This window comes from Xenopus laevis, chromosome 9_10L (genome assembly GCF_017654675.1).
Source record: "Xenopus laevis strain J_2021 chromosome 9_10L, Xenopus_laevis_v10.1, whole genome shotgun sequence".
NCBI lineage: Eukaryota > Metazoa > Chordata > Amphibia > Anura > Pipidae > Xenopus > Xenopus laevis.
The window spans coordinates 72212475-72236112 of NC_054387.1; the positions used below are offsets into that span (position 1 = coordinate 72212475).

Consider the following 23638-nt stretch of genomic DNA (forward strand, 5'->3'; position numbering starts at 1 on the left):
GGCCAGCCTGTTTTGTACTGTATGTGTTGTCATTCATACTTATCATTGTTTATTTCACTCTGTCTTTGTTGTATGTATCTCTAACAGGCTCATCTCATCTCTGTACCTATTTCATCTCCTAACTCTTGGCCCCTCTAAAAGTCTGTTGAAAATGATTGAGGTAGTAAATTTGTATATATCTACTGTTTGAGCTCTGGCTTTATTTAAACTGTATGTTAATGCATGTGTGTTCTCTTGCATGTAGCTTCTAGTTGCAACACACAGTGTCAGCTTTGAAAGTTGTGATTCTGTCCATGGACTAATGTCACACCAAGAGTAGTGTAGCTGGTACATTTTTTCCTGGAATAGTAGCAATGACAAAGTGCTTGGATCTGGCTTAGTTTATTTTGTGCACTATGAGATTCAACATAAATGTTACACAACTACAAAACTTGTGTGGAAATGTAGATGGCTCCAGCTTTAGAATACAGTTGCACAAATGTGCTATACTTGTTTGGATTAGTGAGGGATTGGAAAGTGCAATGTGTTCGGTCACTGTCATCTATAGTGGCAAAGGAGTAGTTATCCTTGCTGGCAGTGGTCCAATCCTACTTGGCAGGACTCTCTTTGTTTTAGAAGCCCCTTGGTCCTTAAGATGGCCATAGACGCAAAGATCCGATCGTACGAATCATCGTACGATCGGACTTTCCCATCTCCCGACCTGCCACTAACCATTCAGATCAAATAAAGTACAAAAGAACAGATCAGCCAAAGTTCTGCCCCTGACAGTAATTGTATGAAAGTTATGTCTAACCAAAGCTAGTGACAGTCTCCCACTGAAAATCGTACGATCGGCAATACACGCAGAGATATTATCGGCAGCCGACAGAAATCTTTTAACCTGTCAGATCGACAAAACGACCGACCTCCGCCGAACGAAAAAATTCCGGGACTCTCCACACACGGTTCGAAAATAGTACGAATCCTCAATTCGTACAATCAGATCTTTGTGTCTATGGCCAGCTTTACTCTTTAACTTCGGCAAAGGCAATGAGGAGCTCATGGATTCGGTGCATATCAAATTCTTGGATTCAACCAAATACCAAACTCAATCAGGATTTGAGCAAAATGTCAAAAAGTGGCATAGCCTTAAAAAATTTTTTCGCTAAGGATTCCACCAAATCCAATGCCTCTTGTCTATCTACATTCTTCTAAACTAGCTAGACAACAGATTTACTCTGATCCATGGCCCAACTTAAAGAATGAGTAAAGTCATACTCACAGGGTGTCAATATGTTATGCAACACCTAGTAAATATAATTCCTTACCTCAGATCTTGGATTGATGCTCTGCTTCTCTGAAAAACACACCAGCTATGGGTACCTTCTATGGGAGTTCTACACCACCATCTTTAAAGAATTTTCCCGGAGTTATCCGGTCTACAAATGCCCTCTACAGCAGTTCTCTTACTTCCATTTCAGTGTGCCAGGACCAGTACATGCTCCCGACTTCAGGCACCAGACCTTAATCTTAAAAAATAAATTCTTGAAAGTTAACAGGACAGAATCTCCCATAGAAAGTAGCTGGGGTCTGAGGTAAAGCAAATACAAGGAAGCCTGAAAGGCACGTCCCTCTGGCACAGAATACTAGGGCAATAAGAGGGACCCTGTAAGAGTAATTTTTTCATCTGATTTCTTTTATGAAGTGGACAAAAAGATCAGCTCTGTGCCGTCTAATCATATGTACCATGCCCTAAGAGAGACATTTCACAGCATACCCACATTCATACACTGGTAGATGATGCCAACCGGCATATTACAGAAAACAATTTGGCTTTTTTTCTCTTGAAAATTGTCCCTGGGGAATTTGCATAACATAATTCTCTCCTCTACCTTCCCCTGAATGCATTTGTCCCTTCCACCTACTGGGTAAATACATATAATTTTTTGCAAAATAAAGGCGTAGGAGTGATTCCATTTGCTGTCAGCGGTCATTCTTTATTCTTGCATCTAGACACAATGAGCCTGCCTCGAAATTACAGCAGAATGAAGCTAATGTGAAAAATGTTTTCTTTTTTAAAGATAATCGTCTTTGTTCAGCAATTCTGTTTTAAGGCACCGGCTCTTAAATCCTAGAAAATGAAAAGGCTTGTCATGCTTTATGGTTGAAATTGTAGCTGCCTTTATAGCAGAGCATTCTGTCGTAAAGGTCATAGATGGTAAGAAATACATCATCCTAGTGTGATTAATTAGTGATTGACATAATAAAGGCATGGGAAATAACCCCATGGCAGTTTTATAAAATGATATTAGGAATTGCAAGTCAAGACGTGTGTATTCCAGAACAAATCAATAAAGCAGAATCAATACATTTTTCTCAAAGAAGAGGGTTTTAGAATTTTTGGGTTCACTTTTATTCCCCATTGCAGTCCAAATGTTTTCTCATATGCCCCTTCACTTGCACAGATGTATGTAGAGATTGTAAACTGCTATAGTAACCAAGAGAGCACTTATGGAGTCAGACCCAATATTATTTGATTTCATTCTGTCCCTACTTTTCAGAGTGTTTGGGAACTTTTGCCTTCTTAAAGCTCAGAAAAATGATGTCTACAGTTATGAACCTTATCCTCATATCTACTCAAGTAGCCTCCAGCACCAGGAGGTGCAAGCAAGATGGCTGCTTTCAGGAATGGTTTATTTAGAGACACATGGTTGCTGCACAGTATCTTTATATTTGAACACAATATGACATGTTTAGTGAGGAAGAGCAGTTATGAGAAATGAAAATACAGTTATACTCAGTAGGGAGCATTTACCATTGGCCCAAAATTGTACTCCTTACTTGTTGCTCCTGGGATAATGGCTGCTGCATTCTGCTTTCTGCACTTTGCACCCTGTGCAAACATCAATGGGGATGCTCCTCACTAGCCTGCCCCTCATGAATACACCATTGGCTGTGTTGTATTCATAGGGCATGGGTCTTTGTGCTTCATTCTTTACATCTTTTTTCTGCTTTGCTTCCTGCTTCTTCATTAATGAGACCCACTTTTGTTCATGCAACAGGCAGTATATTCTAATGGTTAATTTTGTTTCTTTTGTCTGAAACAGCTCATGCTTTATGGTCACAGTGGTCAGACAATCTGAAACTTAGTTTTTGCAGAATTATTGGGTTCAAAGGAAACAAAGATCAGAGGAAAGGGAGTACAGATATGTTATGTGTTGTCCAGAAAGCTCCAAATTACAGAAAGGCTGTCTCCCATAGACTCTTATTCAAATAATCCAAATTTTTAAAAATGATTTCTTTTTTCTCTGTAATAACACAACAGTAACGTGTACTTGATCCCAATCAAGATGTAATTCATCTTTATTGGAAGCAAAACCAGCCCATTGGGTTTTATTTACATGATTTTGAAGTAGATTTAATGTATGAAGATCCAAATTACAGAAAGATCCATTTTTTTTCCATCTGGAAAACCCCAGGTTCCAAGCAATCTGGATAACAGGTCCCATACCTGTAACATTTCTTGCAGGTATAGCAAGCCTTAGCAACTAATTAGATGTTTGCTTTTAAACAGTAGTTTAGTAAATGCTATTGTTTGGGGAATGTGCTCCTGGACCCCATGTAACTACTGGTGAGCTGTCTTTATTTACATGCTAAATATGGTGTAATTGTAATCCTTGCAGATGCTGTTCTATCTCATAATGACATGTGTCATGGTTATGGTACTTGCACGTGACTTTAGGTGTGGCTATCAGGGGGTCACTAACTCTGTCAGGAGTCACTAACTCAATCTCTCACCCACCTGGCACACAGGTTAGACTAACACAACAGCACTACACATTTTATTTAACAAAAAACAGCACCCCAAACACCAACCACCCCCCACAAAACTCATACAAAGAATGCGCTCAGGAGAGATACCTTCATTTGTTATACAACATACTTGATCCCACAGCCACTAAAGGGTTAAGTAGCATACACACAGACTAGCATTTCCATTCAGCATGCAGAAAGTTAAGACTCACAGTTACACACTTTAGGGCAAGGGTTGTTTAGAGCATTATTAGCTTATTACATTTTATATTTAATATTATAAAAAGTACAATAGTGCAAGTAAACAAAAAGATGTCACAAAAAGTCATACATTCAAAAATACAAAGTTTATAAAATAAAAGGGAAAAAACCCAAACAGGATAAACCCCCACAAAAATGGGTGCTCCTAAGTAAATTCTATTTTTTAGCCTAAAGATTTGACTACTTATTACAGTTTGCAGGGGCATCAGGTAACTGGGCACCCCCTCCCACTGGAATGCAAGGGGTGTGGCCTAGCAGGACACAGATTGAGTTTTTTATGACCTCCTGTGAGTAGGAACTGGACCAAGAATATAATAACCATAAGTCCTTACAGGAACATAGTGGAAAAGTGATATCACATTCATTGACTATGATTTTCCCATCCAGTTCAATGCATTAAATATCAATCCTGTGTGATCTGCCCCTGCCCAGAAATTCCCATCTGATAGACCGAGTGCCCAAAGCCCATTATGTTTGGACTCATTTTTCAATTAAACCCATACCCAGTCTTTGAGACCTCTGGATAAATGTGTTTGAGGTTATGTTATATAGTGACCTCCACATCACCTATGAGAGGCCTTGCAGTGAAATCTAATTCACCCCTTCATGGACTCTCACAGCTCCACCTAACATGGCTCTTATCAGTCTGTAATCAGCAAGGCTCTCTCTCTCTCTCTCTCTCTCTCTCTCTCTCTCTCTCTCTCTCTCTCTCTCTCTCTCTCTCTCTCTCTCTCTCTCTCTCTCTCTCTCTCTCTCTCTCTCTCTCTCTCTCTCTCTCTCTCTCTCTCTCTCTCTCTCTCTCTCTCTCTCTCTCTCTCTCTCTCTCTCTCTCTCTCTCTCTCTCTCTAAAAGACTACACTCACTAAAAGACTGAATTTATTCTTTATCAGGTCAGCTTGTGTCTCCGCAGTCTGCTCCCTCCTGCATTGAGCATAAGAATGATGTCAGCAGAGAGAACAGTAGCCTAGATGTTACAAAGGTGAGTGCGCTACCATTTCCACAAGTTTCAGAATATATATATATAATTTATATAATAAATTTTTTTCCACAATTATCACCTTTGTGGCTTCATGTGTATAAATGTCAGATACTTGTTTAGTTATTTTGTCTTGATATATGTGTATGTAAGGTCCGGTGAGTAGCAATTTCTGTTCTCCTCTCTATACCGTTTATCCCCAAAGGACTCTCTGCACTGTACTGTTTGACACTTTATCACATTTTGCCACTAACACAAAGATTTGACAAGACACTTTAAATATCTAAGAATATTTTGGAATGAGCCTGAATTTTCTGCAAGAAACATGCTTAAAAAAACAAACTAGTAAAAAATGTTTCTGCTTGAAACCTCCTGAAGTCACATATATGATCCAGACAGAACAAAGAGACTTGCAAATTAGTGAGTTTACAAGCTACATTGTTACACCAAATAATTAACTGCTCACCCTGATAAATAGGCTTATAGTAATTAGTCTGCCAGGATGCAATTGGTGTTGTTTCTGAGGCTCTTCTTCCAGCCTGACCCTGTAAAACTACATACAAATTTGTTCATTTTCTCTGAACTGTAGTGGTTTATGTTGTGCTGTACTTTATGATGTGTAATAAATTACCTATTTTTGTGATATGCATTCCATTTGTCCAGTAATGATACATATTGTACATTATTTATCGTACTGTACAGTACCTACAGACTTTAATATGTGCATTTATATGACTTGTGCTTATTCAAGACCACCCTCTTTGGGAATGGGTGATGGGTCAGTAAATATGGCTCTGCATGTCAAGTTGGGCATGGGTTGGGAGTGGGTGAGTTATGGTTGAATATGGATTGTCGTTTTTCGTCAATAGCCCTGGGGACTGTTTTTTTTCCTAGTATGATCCAGTAGGTTTATGGATTAAGGAAATAAACAGAATTCTGGGGAGAAAAAGGTCACTTTGCAGAGAAGGGACATATTTTGCAAGGTTTACTCGTCATTGAATTAAATCTCATTGGTACAAGAGCCCCAATTATGTTCAGCTGTTGTTTAAAGGGGTGGTTCAGCTTTAAGGTAACTTTTATTGTGTTATAGAACGGTCAATTCTAAGCAGCTTTTCATTTATTTTTCATTATTTTTTATAGTTTTATAGTTTTTGCCTTTTTCTTCTGACTCTTTGAAGCTTTCAAATGGGCATCGCTGACTCCCTTCAAAAAAGCAAATGCTCTGTAAGGCTACAAGGCTGTATTGTTATTGTTACTTTTTATTACTGATCCTTCTATTCAGGCCCTCTACTATTCATATTCCAGTCTCATATTCAAATCAATGCATGGTTGCTAGGGGAATTTGGATTTTCGGTGTTGCACTAGCGATAGGGAATAGGACAAAGTGCCAGTTACTCTATGCACACTGTATTGGAAACATATATGTCTGTATAATGCTGCAAAGTACAGTACATTGGGTCTGTCCTCTGTTTGTTTGCACTACCTTTGGTTATTTAACCTATTGTGTTCATGTCCAAACTTTTGGTGTTGCTTTAACACAAGACATAGGGGATGAGGACAAAGTGTCAGTTTACTCTCCTTGCACACCATTTTGGAATTAACACTTGTGCGATACTTCAAGGTCCAGCATACAAGGTGTTGGTTTGTCTGTTGTTTTTCCCACAGTGGGAGCCACCTAATTTCTTTTACTATAGACACGCTCCTGCTCCCCACCCCAACTCATACTACTATTAGAGGGCATATAGGCTGATGTAATGATCTAGGTGGGACCAGTATTTTCATTACTAAGTGTTTTTATATTTCATTAATTTGATTTTAAATGAACTATTAAATGTTATGTTTTATTGAGTGATTCCTTCTTCTACAGACTAGTGGAATGCGAACTGTTGCTTACGTAATTAGCACTCCTTACACTATTGCACTTTATTAACTCTTAATTGTTTATCACACGATATAAAAATGACAACACATCAAAGTGGGGACACAATGAATTTATTTTGAATGAATTTATTTGCACTCATCAAAAAAAAAATGTAAGTCATTAATTATTCCTTTCATGGTTTCCAAGTTACACACACAATCTAATTATATTTATTATAGCTGTGCGACCTCGTTAGCTCTTCTTTGCAGTTCCTTTCTTTATGGTACAAATTTAGGGTAATTTGGATCCTAGTTACCAGATTGCTTAAGATGGAAAATAATAAAAAAATTAAAACAAATTGCAAATTGTCTCAGAATATCACTCTCTACATCATACTAAAAGTTATCTCAAAGGTCCCCTTTAATAATTGTATGATTATATAATAAATCTGCATCCTTTCATTATTACAGATAACGTTAGGCAGATTAATTAAACTAAAAGGAGAGCTGTTTAAAGTCACTAGACTGTAGTGCATGTTTAATAAATCATTTTTTCGAATATTCATTCTTTTTATCCAATACTTGGTTATATACAGTATGCAAGGATTTATTTAGGAGCTCCTGAATTTAACCATTGTTTTTCCAGCTGCAACCAACACACTCGTGCTGTGACAATGACAGATTTCATCTGCTCTAATTGGTTGATTCCAGCATGAGCCTATATAAAAATGATTGAAGAATGAGCTCTACTGAGCACAGAAGGATACAATATTAGGTTGAAGAAGCACATCAATAAACCATTTCTATCTCAAAAACACTTATTTGTGAAGAATATTTTTTAATCCCCAAAAGTTTGGGTGCAAGTTTATAGCCATGGCAGTTCCCCTTTAAGTGTCTGTTTATGTGGACTCTTTTCTTATGTATACAATTTTTAATTTTTTGGAACATTTGAGATATAAATATTTGACAAAATACAGCTATCTTGGGTTTTTAATCCACAGACTCTGGTTAAGTGCCAGCAGAATTTGCATGAATAATCTTGTAAATGTAAATAGAAACTATGCGCTAGTGTCTAAGCCAGATGGCCGATGAAATATAAAAAAAAGTCAATTTTAACAGTTTATATTGGAATTTTGAAATGTGGTCACTGCGGTTTGTGTTTGGATTAATAAAGACACATAAATGACTTATCAAACTGCTATCTTCTGATGCAAGGACTACATAGCAGGTTAAAGAAAAATATTAGGCATTTTTCATTTTGCAGTCCACCACCAAACCACTGATTTGTTTATATTGGTTTTGACTGACTGCAGTTAATTCCACTGTGTTCAATCCGATGAGGTGTAGCATTATGTATACTCAGTGGTGTTTTGTGGTCTAGGAGTGCTATCCTAGACCTAAAACTCAGAGGGAGGTAACTAAGGCTCAAACTCCAACAATGCATGCTATTCTAAACAAGATATACTTGGGTTTATTGTCAGCAAGGGAGGACACAGGAGGAGGCTTGGGGAGGTTGCAAGTGGAAGCATGGGAGAAAGATAAAATGTAAAGTTGAACACACGAAAACAGGAAAGAAACAAAATGGCACAAGGCAGTTATATTAAATAAGTGGGTGAAAAGGATTGAAATTAGTTGGTTGGTTTTGAATTTGTACTGCTGGGCTTGAGACTCTGGACTCAGTAGGTGTATTTTCTTATTTTCTTAAGCATTGTGAGTCCCAGAAGTATTTTATACTTCTGGAACTCCATTGCTCTCTGTAGTTTCTCTGGATACCCCTAGAATGCTAGAAGTTTTACTATAAACATCAGTGGCTGTGTGTATGTATTTATCTATAATAGAAAAAAAAGCAAGTTAGAGGTGTGGGGGAAGAGTACATTTATTGCACTGGATACTGCCACCCCAAGGTAACTGTTACACTATTATTAACAAACTTGGCTTTGGTTCTTGGATAGGCTGCAAAGGGTGTGGTCTATAAAACATTTCCGATGGTACGTATCCTTCTTCAACATAAAAGCAACACACTTTTAGTACATCATTTCACATACCTGACATGCATTCTAAGAAATCCACCTTTATTTTCATGAGGGAGATAGCGTCCATCTTCTTAAAATGCAACAAAACATCAGCTTAGCAAATGCAAAATACAAGGCAAAGAAATCTGTTCACTTTTCGTGCTTTGGAAGGAGACAGGAACATGTCATTTTTCAGCACAGCAGCAGGCTTCCATCACAAATATCTTTCAGGGGCTTCCTAGTTCCGCGTTACCTTTTAAAGCTAATTAAATGCAGTTGGTAGCTCTGCATTTCAAACAATATGTTTATGACTTTTCTCTACTATAGAGAGATTAACCAGTTCATGACCATATTTCCTGACAAATGGGCAGATTTCTACCTAAGGGGTCAGTGTGTTCAAGCATGTCTATTATATGTGAAATGTGACGGAACAGCAAGTCTTAGAGAACATCTTGGTATATGCTTTTAATAGATTGTTCTTGTCGCACTGTGAGATTAGGTTCTGTGACTGGGATGAACCAGAGAAACCCTTTAATTTTAGCTCTTTGCAGCATGCACATAAATCAAGAAAGGGAAAAATAAGCCTTTGCGGTAGCCAGGCAACGTAAATGGCAGGAAAACACAATTAAAGTCTTTTCAAAAATCACAAGCAAATGTCCCTGGCACAGCACGATGTACAGAAACAGCGCACTCCAGATAACTGGCTCGCTGAGATAGTTTTATAACTCTTCAGAGTAAATGCTGGGGGTCAAGGTTAATCTGCGGCTCTATAAGAGGCAAAAGTTCTATAGTTATTACTATGCTACATTACAAGTAAACCAGTATGGTTTTATTGTGGGGAAGAGGGGTATTTACTCTGGCCCCTACCAGCAATGCCCTTGGGGGAGGTAATATTGCACTGGTATACTTACAGAGCAAAAGGGGGTTATTTACTAAAATCCAATTATATCTTATTATTTTATTAAAAAAAGCCTCACCAAACTCCCATCACTGATTTTGCCTTATCATTAAAAAAAACTCAAATGAGTCGGATTGGGAAAAAATTTGATAAAATTGAACGAAAACCGTGAATCGTATGATTGTTTCGAGTTTCTGCTTGAAACCCCCACATTTTTCAGATTATTGGGCTAAACCCAGCGCAAACCACATTATCTTCAAATTTGGATAGGGACAACTATTTATACATGACCTCGACAGGTTTGAGATGGTGGATATTCAGATACGGGCTTTTTGCAGCTTTGAGTTTTTGCCCTAAAAAGCCTGACCAGAAAAATCTAAGTTTTAGTAAATAACAAGGATTAATTAAAGGTGTATTTTCAAAGTTATTCAGAAAGTATACAATTTATTTATCATTCAAAAAATCTTTGAATTTTGAATGATTTTTTGAATGATAAATAAATTGTATACTTTCTGAATAACTTGGTTTGAAAATACACCTTTAATTAACCTTGTATTTCTACATTATCCTCAATAGGACCGTGGGGATTCAAGGTGTTTCTCAGATCAGTGAATAAGTTTTTTCCTTAAAGCCACATTAACTCAATTTTTCTTTTAGTAAATAACCCCTGACTGTCACTATTTGTGCTATACTGCCGCCCTCTTGTCCTACTGTCACCACCTGTTCTACAATTCTAGAGCCCAAAAACATGCAGGCAAGTTCATTGGCTTCTTATAAAATTGACTATAGTGTGTATGTCTCTGTGAATGTGGCAGGGATCTTAGATTGTAAACTCCACTTTGGTATAATCTCTGTAAAGAGCGGTGCAATTGTGTCAGCTCTTTGGGAAAATACTTAGCATTGAGTAACTTAAAGCCCCTCCTGATATTGTGGTACTACACTCACCGTATCATTTCATAGCCACTGACAGCTCACATCACCTGGGGGCTTTTTCTTCCCTATGTGTATTTCCAGTGAGGAACGAAAATAATAGCTGTGGAATAAAACACTGCTGTTTGTTTTATTTGGGAATATTAGAAAAATTATTTAAAATATTTATTGGAACATCAATGGGCTTATTCTGCTGCTACAAATTATTTTTAGCTTAATTACACTGAAACATAGACAGGATTTTCCTGGTCTGTGTATTAATTATGTATTGAGTCATTAGTGCTTAATTTCAAGACATCTATGTGTCTAGATACAATGCATTGATTTTCTGTTAGTTTCTGTCCTCGAATTGTACAACTGTTAATCTTATGTTTATTGAATTTTATCTTAAAGCGGTTGTTCACCTTTGATTTAACTTTTAATATGATGTAGAGGATGATGATATTCTGAGATATTCTGAATGTGTTTAATTTTTTATTATTTATGGTTTTTGAGTTATTTAGCTTTTTAGTCAGCAGCGCTCTAGTTTGCAATTTCAGCAATCTGGTTGGTAGGGTCCAAATTACGCTAGCAACCATGCATTGATTTTGGATAAGAGACTGGAATATGAGTAGATCACCTGAATAGAAAGATAAGTATTACAAAGTAGCAATAACAATAAATTTGCAGCTTTAAAAAGCCATTGTTTTTAGATGGGATCAGTGATCCCCATTTGAAAGCTGGAAAGAGTCAAAAAGGGAAAAAGGCAAATAATTAAAAAACTATATTAAAAATAATGAAGAACAATTGAAATGTTACTTAGAATTAGCCATTCTATAACATACCCCTGAACCAAAGTTCCCTGTGGTAATACAATATACAATGATAAAATAAAAAAAGGACAAAGAATATGCATTGACTTTTGGTTAGAGCAATGGCTCTTATTGTATAGAACATGACTGACCTCCAAATACCATTACCATAGAGTAGGCACTTACAAGGGTTGATTTATGCTACAAATTTACAGCAACATAACTAGAGGGGGACGGGCCCTGGCGTGGGACGTGCAGCCGGGCTCCCGCCCCCCCCTCCATCCGCCCGGAATCCGCCCAGAATCAGCGGCGTGCCGGAGGGGCCTTATGGGAGTGGGGACCTGGCTCAATCGCACCTTGCCCACAATGAGATTTAGGACCCCTGTTTCTGGGACACATGTTAAATGGTATTGAATATGAAGTTTCCATTCACATTAGGTTTTTTTTCATTTTACAGTTTGACTTGCATTTTATGAAGAAGATCCCTCCAGGAGCAGAAGCTTCCAATATTCTAGTAGGAGAGCTGGAATTTTTAGATCGAGCTGTAGTAGCCTTTGTTAGACTCTCACCAGCAGTGCTGCTCTCTGGACTTACAGAAGTTCCTATTCCTTCTAGGTAAGCTCTTTCTTGCAATTTTACTTACTGTACATGTTTAAAATATAAATGCAGTCCATGTGGTAAAGTATCAGTGCTATTCCTGCTGTGAGGCAAGTACAAAGCCTTTCTAACACTTTCTTAGAGGTGGCCATGATAGTCATAAATAAACAGTAAATAAAAGGACTTAAACCCAGTTAGCCATGACATGGCCCCATTGCCACCACCTGCTCTGTCTGGTCTTGGGGCCAAAGAATATGCCTGTATGTTTTTTTTGCGAGAGTGGAAACAAAAGTACCAGGGGGAGGAAACCCATGCAAGCATGTTAAGATATTTATTGCATATATTGTCCTGGCTGGAATTGACCCTAGGACCTCAGTGCTGCAAGGCTAATCATTGCACATTTGCTTTTTTCCTATAACATGTACAGTAGATTACATTTAAAGCATATTCTGTGTATTGGAATCATATTAAATATTAGCATTTATTGCACTTCTAAGCCGAAAAATATCATTTTAATACACAGACAGCACTGGGACTGTGCAATTACCAGGTTTGTGAATGCAGCTCGTTATTAAACACCTAATCTAGATAATGGCTTTGGCTTTATTGGGTTTTAGATGATTGTATTTTAAGCCTTAAACATCTTCAGCTCAACCTGCTCGATATTTTGCTAAAAAGGAACTAATTACCTCCATCACTCTTTCTGACTCTCACATTCGATGCTGTTTGAGCTAAAAATATTCTTTTTCAGCAAAAAAAAAAACTCTGATATATTTTAGTTCTTCTCGTCGTCTGCATCTTCTGACACAGACGCTGACCTATTTCTAGCCAATTACATGAGGATAAACATAGCATTTCTCTCCTGTATCTCCTGCAGGTTTTTATTTGTACTTTTGGGACCACTCGGAAAGGGACAGCAATATCATGAGATTGGAAGATCAATTGCGACTCTCATGACAGATGAGGTATTTTATAATAAAAGGGCATCAAATACAAAGTAGAAGGTTTAAAAAAATGATCTTCTTTATAAAAAGTTATGTCCTGCTGCTACAGGGAGAGGTGCCTTTCCTGGCAGTTATCTGCTGTTAAAAATGAACAAATTAACAAAGTCAGTCTCATACTGTGAGGGATTGAGACTTTACAATAAAGCATAGGTCTCATTTACAAATGCAAGTGCAAAGGTACAATGTGCAGAAGAACATTCACATTGCCCACAATGTAGCATTTTCTCCAGAATCCAGCATAATAGCTTGCATTACAAGTTATGTATTCTTATAGTCATCCCTGGAAGGCTATGTGTTTCTTCTTAGTGTTTTATTAAACAGCTCACCAGTTTTGATGTGTAGAACATATCTGGTTGGTAGGGTCCAATTTACCGTAGCAACCAGGCTCTGCATAAACAGAAAAATAAGATGTACCAAATATCCACCCAGGAACCCAACAGGTTTATGGTATGGATACATTTATCAGAGTAGGTCTGTATTAGTCAAAACTGAATTGACTTGACCATGAGCAATCAAATGTAATTCTTCTTACAGGTGTTTGAATTTTGCACCAGAGATGGACACCTTACTATTTTGAAAAGTGCAAAAAAAAGAATGAGCATTGTGCTAATTAGTGATGTGGGGTCAGGGTTTTCTTGACCCGCACCTGACCCTAACCCGCCCTGCTGCAACCCGCGCCCGCCCGCACCTGCTCTTCCGGGGTCCTTTTATAGACCCGTGCCGCCCCACCTACCGATGACATCACAATGATGTCACAAAAGGGGCGGGGCGAGCAGACGTGAGACTATAAAACCTGAACCCAAAAGTTGGATGCCAGCATTTGAAGGTGGCAGGGTACAAAATATAGGTGCATCATCTGTTAATGACTATTTACCAAGAGATGCATGCAAAACGAACGTGATCATTTTAATATTATTATAACTGATATTCATATTTTGGTCTTTGATGCTAAATATTACCAGCAAGTAGGTCAGCATGGTAACAAACTCCACACATTTTTCAAAGGATGCACTAAGACTATATAAGGGTTATTTCCTCTCTGTAAGGATGTGCTTTTACAATTACATCTCAAGCTGCATCATTAATGAATAAAATTTAGAAAATGCTTTCAAAAACAGCTAACTTATAAATATGCTAGTTTTCTGCTAAAGGTGGCCATAAACGTAGTGATCTCCGATATGCCCACATTAAGGTGGACAATATCGGGCTGATCCGAATGTGGGCCCTAGGGCCCAACGATCAGATCGTAATGTAGCCAATATGGGTGGGCAGATCGCAGGACCACATTAACGAATAGATGCAGCAGCAATCCGATAGGATTTTTAATTTAAGAGAACTACATGTCTTACATTACAAAATATTTCTCACATAGCCTCCAAATGAAAATAAGCTGAAAGGAATCTATTTAATATACCTGAAAAACTCACTGAACCAAGATAGTCAGAAAGCGCTCAGAGAAATTGTGTTTTCAAGGATAAGAAAACCAGGTGAAGGCAAAGCAGTCTGGCTGGCTACACTATTGACAACCTCTACCTGGGCTTTTATGATTTTAATGCCTTTAATGACTCAATGGCAATTCTAATAATTAGAATATGGGGCAGAATTATCAAAGGTCTAGGTAAATTTTCGAATGAAAGAAATTCGAATTTTGAGCTATTTTTGTATACTTTAAGTAGGGAATAGTCCAAATTTGATTCGAATTTGTAAAAAATGTAAATTCGAATATCAAAATTTTTAATGTCTTTTTAAAAATTCGACTTTGACCATTCGCCATCTAAAACCTGCCGAAATACTGTTTTAGCCTATGGGGACCTTTATGGAGGCAATTGGTGGACTTTGAATTGAATTTGATCGAATTCGCTATTCCTTCTTTTCGAACGATTCGAATTCAGCCGAATACGAACCTATTAGACCGAAAAAAAACTTCAACTTAATTTTGGTTGGTCTTTTTGAATTTCGAAGTTTTTTCTATTTGAAATTCGACCTTATATGTGTGTAGTACAGAGACATGTTTAACACAGTTCTCTGCATGCTGGGATGGATAGCTATTTATGTGTTGTGATTGGGAAGCTTTCCTTTTATAGTCCTTACAATGCAGTTCTGTAAAATATTATATTATATTGCTTGTGTGTTCCCCATAATTGTACATTTATTGAGGACCTCCACTGCCTTTAATGAGTTTCAATATTCAGGAACCTTTTGCAAACTTCATATTATTCTCTTGCTGTAATTAACTTTAACTAAAACTTCTTAAACTGTAAAAGCCTGCTGCATCCAACCTTGCAACCAGCAGCCTAATGCTACATAATGTCTGAATAGCTCAACTGAGTGGCTGCCATGAACTGAGTCTCCAACCATGATTCTGTGACTCCTGTTGTTCAAGGGTCCTGTCAATGATCTGGGTCACATTCCAGTGTACTCGTGCATCAATTACCCTGCACCCCAGGGCACCAAACTGTGCATATGCTAACTCCAGGAGGTAAAGGAGACTTGGCAGCCTAGAAGAAACCATAACATAAGGTAGACTAGAAGAACCCATAAAATAAAGGTCTTCCTTTTTAGAGGAATGATGAGGGCATCCCTGATTCATAATACTGAAATTTGAAATCAGGAAACTTGTTAACCCAGATCCTGCTGCTTTAATGAGATCTAACTTGTCTTGTTCATCCTTTGACCTGGAGAAGCATAAGTTCTGCTGCACAGTCATCTTTTGAACCATTTGCTTTTTAAATTTTAATTTGCCCTATCTTAGTCATTTCAACACATTTATTTGTCGTATTTGATGTCATTCTTATTTCAATTATTTTAGTATTTTTCCATGAAAGATGAGCTAATGGAGAAATCTCTTGCAAGCCACTGTATCTAAGTGTTTGTACCTAATATTAGGTATTTCATGATGTTGCTTACAAAGCTAAGGATCGAAATGACTTGGTTGCTGGGATAGATGAATTTTTAGACCAAGTCACTGTGCTTCCTCCAGGAGAGTGGGACCCTACAATTCGAATTGAGCCACCCAAGAATGTTCCATCTCAGGTAAGGATCCTTAGGATTTTATGAATCTATAAGTAACAGTAATTAAGAGTGTCAGACTTCTTGCGGATTCTTCCAGGAGATTCCAGAATGAAACATTTTCTGATTTGTATTTCTAAGGTTTGATTTGTTTAATATGGCTAAAGATAACATGGAAAATGTAAATGTCAGAGATATCCTCAGAAATCAGAAGAAGTTCTGAAGATCAGTGCTTTCCAGATTTTCCCAACATTGGGGCAGTTCATCACTATACAAGATATTCATGGACTGGACTGTGTGCTAATGTAGTAATGGGCACAAATGTTAAACACCATGTTTGGTCCTTGAGAAGTAGATAATTTGATTACTAGTATACAATCCCCATTCTTTCCCCTTTCTGTGTCAGAGAATTATCTGTTCATTGGTAATTTAATTATCCCTCTTGCAAGGACCAAACATGGAGTAGCTTCAATCAAAAATAACAAAAACTATCAATTTTTGTTGATATTTAAACAGGCCAAAAGTATGTTCAGCACAAGTCCTATTTATTGAACTCATGTTGAACATGGTATACTGCCCCTTTAAAGCTGTTAGTAAATGTGGCCATTTGGGGTTGAAATGGATGGAAGCTAAACAAAACTTTACTTAGTACCATGTTCTCTTAGTTATGAAAAACATGTTTGCTAAATGTCTAATCTGTTTGCATTTCCATGGACTTCCTTTTAGGAGAAACGTAAAACTCCAGGAGTTCCAAATGGGACAGCAGCATTGGGTGAGCCAGAGGAGCATGGGGGGCATAGTGGACCAGAGTTACAGAGAACTGGAAGGTGATTTATAAGTGTTTTTTTATGATTATTTTTGATTTGGATTTGGAAAAGCTCATTCATGTTTTGCAGAATGAATTTCAATCACAACAAATATGGCAAGTGAACGTTGAATACTGTATAGGAATATATATATATATATATATATATATATGTAGAAAGGCTGTGGCACACACTTACTGGAGCAAGGACCCAGGTGCTATTCAGAAAAAGTTATATATCCATGTAGAAAGCTGAAGCACACTGGGATTTATCAAGATAACACTTATTTTATTTTATAAGATTGACGTTTCGGTCCACACAGGGACCTTTAAAATGGTGCACGTGTCTACGCACAACCACTGCCTTATGTAGTATAAATTATAAAGAAATAGAAAAAATATACAGTACTTACCCTTCCTATACAGTGAAATTGTATTATATCAAGTACATTACCCTGTCTTGAGAGAGAGAGAGAGAGAGAGAGAGAGACACTAATATAGAAACTCGTCAGGTTTTAAACCACATTTTTTCATTTGAATTTTCAAGATTTCAGAAAACGTAAATTCAAACAATTTCAAGACTATGGCATTGCTTGGATGTTGAAAATACACAATCTTTCCACTTATGACCTTGCTATTAAAGGATTGTTATAAGCCATCTGATCTTATTCTTTACTCTAGGTTGTTTGGGGGACTGATATTAGACGTCAAGAGGAAAGCTCCGTTCTTCTGGAGTGACTTCAAGGATGCTATCAGCTTACAATGTTTAGCTTCAGTCTTGTTCCTTTACTGTGCTTGCATGTCTCCTGTTATCACATTTGGAGGTCTTCTTGGAGAGGCAACTGAAGGTCGTATAGTAGGTGTTGGACCTTAACTCTGCTGTAGCTGCAGTATATTAATGTATTAATTTTATACATTTGACATATGAACCCTGGGACCAATGTGTACCTTTTTATCCCTTATTTTTCTTGATTTATTTAGAGTGCAATAGAATCTCTTTTTGGAGCATCTATGACAGGAATAGCCTTTTCCTTGTTTGGTGGACAGCCGCTAACAATTTTGGGGAGCACAGGACCAGTGTTGGTGTTTGAAAAGATATTATTCAAGTTTTGCAAGTAAGTCTCTCCAATATAAAGTATATGTGTGGCATCAAAGTGAATAATTTACTATAAGCAAAAGTACATATAATACAGAAAAAAGATATATATATATATATATATATATATATAGTGAATAAAGTACCCCCTCTTGTAAAATATAAGGATATTATAAGTTACCGAGGAGTTTCATGACCATATAAAAACACGAGGCCGAAGGCCGAGTGTTTTTATACAGGTCATGGAACTCCGAGGTAACTTCTAATATCCTCATATTTTACAACTGGGGGTACGTTATTTATTATAATACACAAATTTTAGTGAGTCATGTGACAGAAATTGCATCACTACTCACCGTTTATAACTGATGACATCACTACTCACCGTTTATAAGGATATAATTTACAAGATATTCATGGCTTTTGTGTATTATATATATATATATATTTATATTTAACAGGGAAATAACCACTTGGTCTATTCCTTTTTCATGTATGTTTTTTTCTTTTCCTAGGGATTACGACCTATCATACCTTTCATTAAGGGCAAGCATAGGTCTTTGGACTGCTTTTAATTGCATTTTCCTGGTCGCCACTGATGCAAGTTCCCTCGTGTGTTACATTACCCGCTTTACAGAGGAAGCATTTGCTGCTCTCATCTGCATCATTTTCATTTATGAGGCCTTAGAAAAGCTGTTTCATCTAGGTGAGACATATCCAATCAACATGAATAATAATTTGGAACTTCTAACACAGTATTCGTAAGTATAGTCTCCTTTTCCTATAAGTTCAGAATTCCAGTAGACAAGGAAAACATAGAAAGCCTTGAAAAGATCTGATTTCTGGATACATGTTCCCAACAGACAATTTAGATTTTTTTTTTACATTAAAAAATAACGAATAAAATATGTTTTGATGCAAATATATTTTCTATGAAAGATGGTGTACACTAACATTATTTAGTGATTTGTATATATGGATCTTCCTATTACTTCCATTAGAAATACTCAGGGTAATGGAATTTAATAAATCTTATTTGTCAAAAGTTAGCTAAAGGTTCTTTTGTTTTGGAAACAATATGGAAATCACTGAAAAAGTCAGTTTTTGGTGGGTAAAATTAAAACAGTTGAAATGGGAAAAATTGCAAAAACAGAGGAAAAGGTGGGGATATGCTGCAATTTTAATATATGTATATCAATATTTATTACCTTTACACCAGTCCCCATTTCATCTGTAATACAAATTTCTTTCTATATCTTTAACTTGTAATAATAAATGCATTTTGTAAGTTTATAGGAACCTTTAGCATATATGTAGTAGAGGTGTTTTTGTGTAACCAGAACAATAATCAAGCAATGTATCAATGAAGAGAACTAAAGGTATCAAACAGGAGCTTATCTAGCTTTGAACCGTTGATCCAAGATATCAACAGTCTAAGGTTAGGGCAAGATGGTGCAGAAATCAGCCTGCCGAAATCGACTGATTTCAGCTCCTAACCACTAGCCGAATCTTCTTGTCTTCTCGTGTCCCGAAGCTTTGTGTCGGCTCTGGCGTGAACAGACTTGGCGGATTTTGGCAAAGAAACAAGAGACTTTTTATTTCAAGCCAAAATCCGCCGAATCTTAGTGTGGACATATCAATTGTTACCTAACAGGTCACAGAATAACCAAACTTTCTCGCTGCGAGTGTGGAGCTCCCCATTCGTCCAGGCTACTCACGTGACCTCCAGTCCCACATCCTGGCATTGGATTCCTTCAACTCTCTCACTACAAACGGACTTGATTCACGGACACATTCTGGATACGTTTAAAATTCTTCACATCCTTTATTTATTCATATTTAAAAGGTTGTCAGCATTGGCACAGTGCATATAACACACCACTGACGCGTTTCGTGCCCTTACTAGCAGGCACTTCCTCAGAGTATATCATTTATACACACCCCACACCTTAACAAAAAATCTTAAAGGGATATTTAAAGGGGAATATGTTCAACTATACATATCTTCTATATCTCAGCATGTCACCCTTTGCTTTATTTATTTTCATATTTAAAAACAATTATTTAAAAAGCAGTGGTTATAATAAGAGGTATAAAAGATGGATGCACTAATTGGAACAATTAGAATGTGTCCGTGAATCAAGTCCGTTTGTAGTGAGAGAGGTCACAGAATAAGCTTTCCAAACTATCTCCCAAATTGTCCATACTTTCCCTGATGGTCAATAATTAAAGATATCAGCAAAATTGTGTGCAAATGTGGACAGCTAATAGGCATGCAACAGTATGTACCAATGTGTCTTGAATTATAAAGAAACTCATAAGGAAAGATTTCTTTTAAAACATTTTAAACTTGGATTTCCACCTCCATAGATGGGTGGTTCTAGAGCTGGAATATCGAGAGTACTAATATTCTCACAGTTAAGAAAAGCTTGACCCTGCCATGGAAGCATCTTGCAAACCCTTCATAGGCATTCGGATAATATAAGCATGTTCCTCAAACTACGCCAACATGTTAAAAACCAATTTATATTTATCTTTTGATATATTTATATTGATAAGAACATTATTATACAATTTGTAAGATTATCCCCCCCATAGATTCTGACTTGCTCTTCCAGATGTAGTTGTATGGAGCCAGAAAATCCCAGCAATAAAACCCTGAATTATTGGAAGGCATCTAATATAACTGCTTCGGAAATATCATGGAACAACCTAACTGTGGATGTAAGTAAAAATTAATTTGTAACTTTTTTTGAAAATGTAACTTCTGTTACTACATCCTGAACTAGGAATAACCTCTGAGTTTGTGGTAGATCAGTATCAAGGGCCGCACTAGATCTAGAATCAATTTTGGATTTACACTGGGATTTTAGTTGTGGACAAGAAAAGCTGCTTTCTGACAATGGTTGAAAATTTAACTTTTGTTACTACATCCTGAACTAGGAATAACCTCTGAGTTTGTGGTAGATCAGTATTAAGGACCGCACCAGATATAGAATCAATTTTGGATTTACACTGGGATTTTAGTTGTGGACAAGAAAAGCTGCTTTCTGACAATGGTTGAAGCACTAAGGCTTTAGATAAACTGTGTTTACCAGCAGTTCAGTCCAGGATAGTTTCTAGGGCACAGACAGTGGCGCTTAATAATGTCATGATTTATGGGTACCATTACTGCCAAATGTCAAATGGTCATTATTGCTTGAAAGAAACGTGACTTCCTAATCCATTGTGTCTGTATGTACTCTAAATAATGGCCGAGCATCAGTGATCAAAATATGCTTTACAGAAATCAAGTTAACGACATTGTTGAACAAAAGCGGATTTCTGTCTACACATGGCAGATGGCACATCTAAAGTGATGCAAAAATATATTTGAAAGCTTATATTTCTATTAATAAGTATATTTCCAGCTGTTTGCGATATGCGCTGACTTTCAGAATTGTTTTGTTAGCCTCTACAGCTTAATTTAAGCCATGCTTCTTTTCTAGTAGAATCATTCAGATGGTGGATCCTTATGCTTTAATTGTATTATAAGAAATCGGCTTGAGCTTTAGAGATATTTTGTAACACAAAGATGGACACAGATTGATGTATTTGGAAAAGTAACCCATTTCATAAGCTTGTTCTGTTTTCTTTACCCCATTATGCATCTTACACATGTGGAAATTGACAGGGTATTTCTTGAGCTTTGCCTAAGAAATGTTTCTAATATTGCACAATGATTCAAAAGACTTCTGAAAAACTCTTGATCTGGATCAACTAAACTATCAATCTAGTGTTTTCTTCTCACAAAATAAATTAATTTAAACTAATGTCCACCCCCTAACAGGCTTGCCATAAATTCCAAGGAGATTTTATCGGTAGAGCCTGCGGACACGAAGGGCCTTATGTTCCTGATGTGCTTTTTTGGTCAGTCATCTTATTCTTTGCAACTGTTACAATGTCATCGACACTGAAACAATTCAAAACCAGCCGCTATTTCCCAACAAAGGTAATACAATACAATAAAATACATGTTCAGATTGTGTATCTTTATTTTATACAAGTATATCCTATATGAGGACATTGTATATTAGGGTACCTGGAGGTTCCTAAACAGTTCTAAAGATAGGAAGGCAATATTTGTCAGTTCTCAATGATCGTATCATGCCTTCAGCTGAACAGTTTACAGGCATATTCACAGTGCATGCCCTGTGTAGACCTAAAAAAAAAAGAAAACCAGTTCTTACTGATAGCATCAGGCCTTCAGCTGAACAGTTTACAGGCATTTTCAATGTGCATGCCCACATTGGTCTACAACCATAGGTTTGCCTTTACCCTTCTGCTATCATGGGTAGACCATATTGTGTCATGCTTTTCATGGCCACACCCATATGTAACAAGCATGCATAAAATAAATATATTTAGAAGTTAAATGGAAAGTTAATTTTTCATAAAAATAACCCCTGCTTCAAAATGTATTTTGGAAAAATAAATGCCTTGTTTCCCCCCCCCAAGTTTTTTTTTTATTTGTATGTAAGAGATTATTTTTATTTATGTCTAGGTCCGATCCAACATCAGTGACTTTGCTGTTTTTCTCACTATCTTGACCATGGTAATAATTGACTATTGTATTGGAATTCCATCTCCTAAATTACAAGTCCCAAATGAATTCAAGGTAAATATCGTTATGCTGCAATTAAATGTGTGACAGTTCACTGAAAGCTTTACCATACAGAGTATAACATTATTCTTTCAGAATATAAACAGCAGGTCTATGTAACTTTGAGCAAAAATAAAACTATATATATATATATATATATATATATATATATATATATATATATATATATATATATATATATATATATATATATATATATATATATATATATATATATATATATATATATATATATATATATATATATATATATATAATTTTTTTTTTTTTTTTTTTTTTTTTTTTTTTTGTTTCCACCTAGCCTACAAGAGATGATCGTGGTTGGATTGTTAACCCATTAGGACGCAACCCTTGGTGGACAGTAGTTGCTGCAATCGTTCCATCTTTCCTATGTACTATTCTAATCTTTATGGACCAACAGATTACAGCTGTTATTATCAACAGGAAAGAACACAAGTTAAAGGTATTAATGAAGCTACAAATATAGTATTTATTATGTAAACATTACATTTTGTATATTACATTATTACAAATATGGTTGCATGCATTTCAAAATTAGGGATGTTTGCGCGAACTTCGACCGTTCGCGTCCGCCGAATGTTCGCGAACGTCGCGTGACGTTCGCATTTTGAGTTCGCGTTCGATTCGAATACAAATCGTTCGACCATTCGACCATTCGAATTCCTTCGACCGCTAAAAATCGAACGATTTCCATTCGTTCGAACGATTGTAAGCATTCGATCGAATGAAAAGCATTCGATCGAATGAAAAGCATTCGATCGAATGAAAAGCATTCGATCGAATGCTTCGATCGTTCGATTCGAATGAAAATCGTTCGATCGAACGATTAAAATCCTTCGATCGTTCGAATCGAACGATTTTAGCGGGTGTTCGAAGTTCGCGAACTGTTCGTGAACGTTCGCATTTTTTGCCGTTCGCGAACA

General features: G+C 36.8%; 1 protein-coding gene across 4 annotated transcripts in view; it reads left to right on the forward strand.

The window, feature by feature from the left end:
* The window catches only part of slc4a10.L (solute carrier family 4, sodium bicarbonate transporter, member 10 L homeolog), a 104722-nt gene that overhangs the window by 66179 nt on the left and 14905 nt on the right, over positions 1 to 23638 (forward strand). For all 4 annotated transcript variants that reach the window (XM_041576030.1, XM_041576028.1, XM_018236859.2 and 1 more), the window contains exons 7-18: positions 4944 to 5032; positions 11978 to 12135; positions 12995 to 13082; positions 16008 to 16154; positions 16857 to 16957; positions 17617 to 17791; positions 17917 to 18050; positions 18547 to 18792; positions 20650 to 20755; positions 21861 to 22022; positions 22575 to 22688; positions 22996 to 23157. In XM_041576030.1, coding sequence (XP_041431964.1) covers positions 4944 to 5032; positions 11978 to 12135; positions 12995 to 13082; positions 16008 to 16154; positions 16857 to 16957; positions 17617 to 17791; positions 17917 to 18050; positions 18547 to 18792; positions 20650 to 20755; positions 21861 to 22022; positions 22575 to 22688; positions 22996 to 23157 — 1682 coding nt within the window. The remainder of the gene's footprint in view (positions 1 to 4943; positions 5033 to 11977; positions 12136 to 12994; positions 13083 to 16007; positions 16155 to 16856; positions 16958 to 17616; positions 17792 to 17916; positions 18051 to 18546; positions 18793 to 20649; positions 20756 to 21860; positions 22023 to 22574; positions 22689 to 22995; positions 23158 to 23638) is intronic.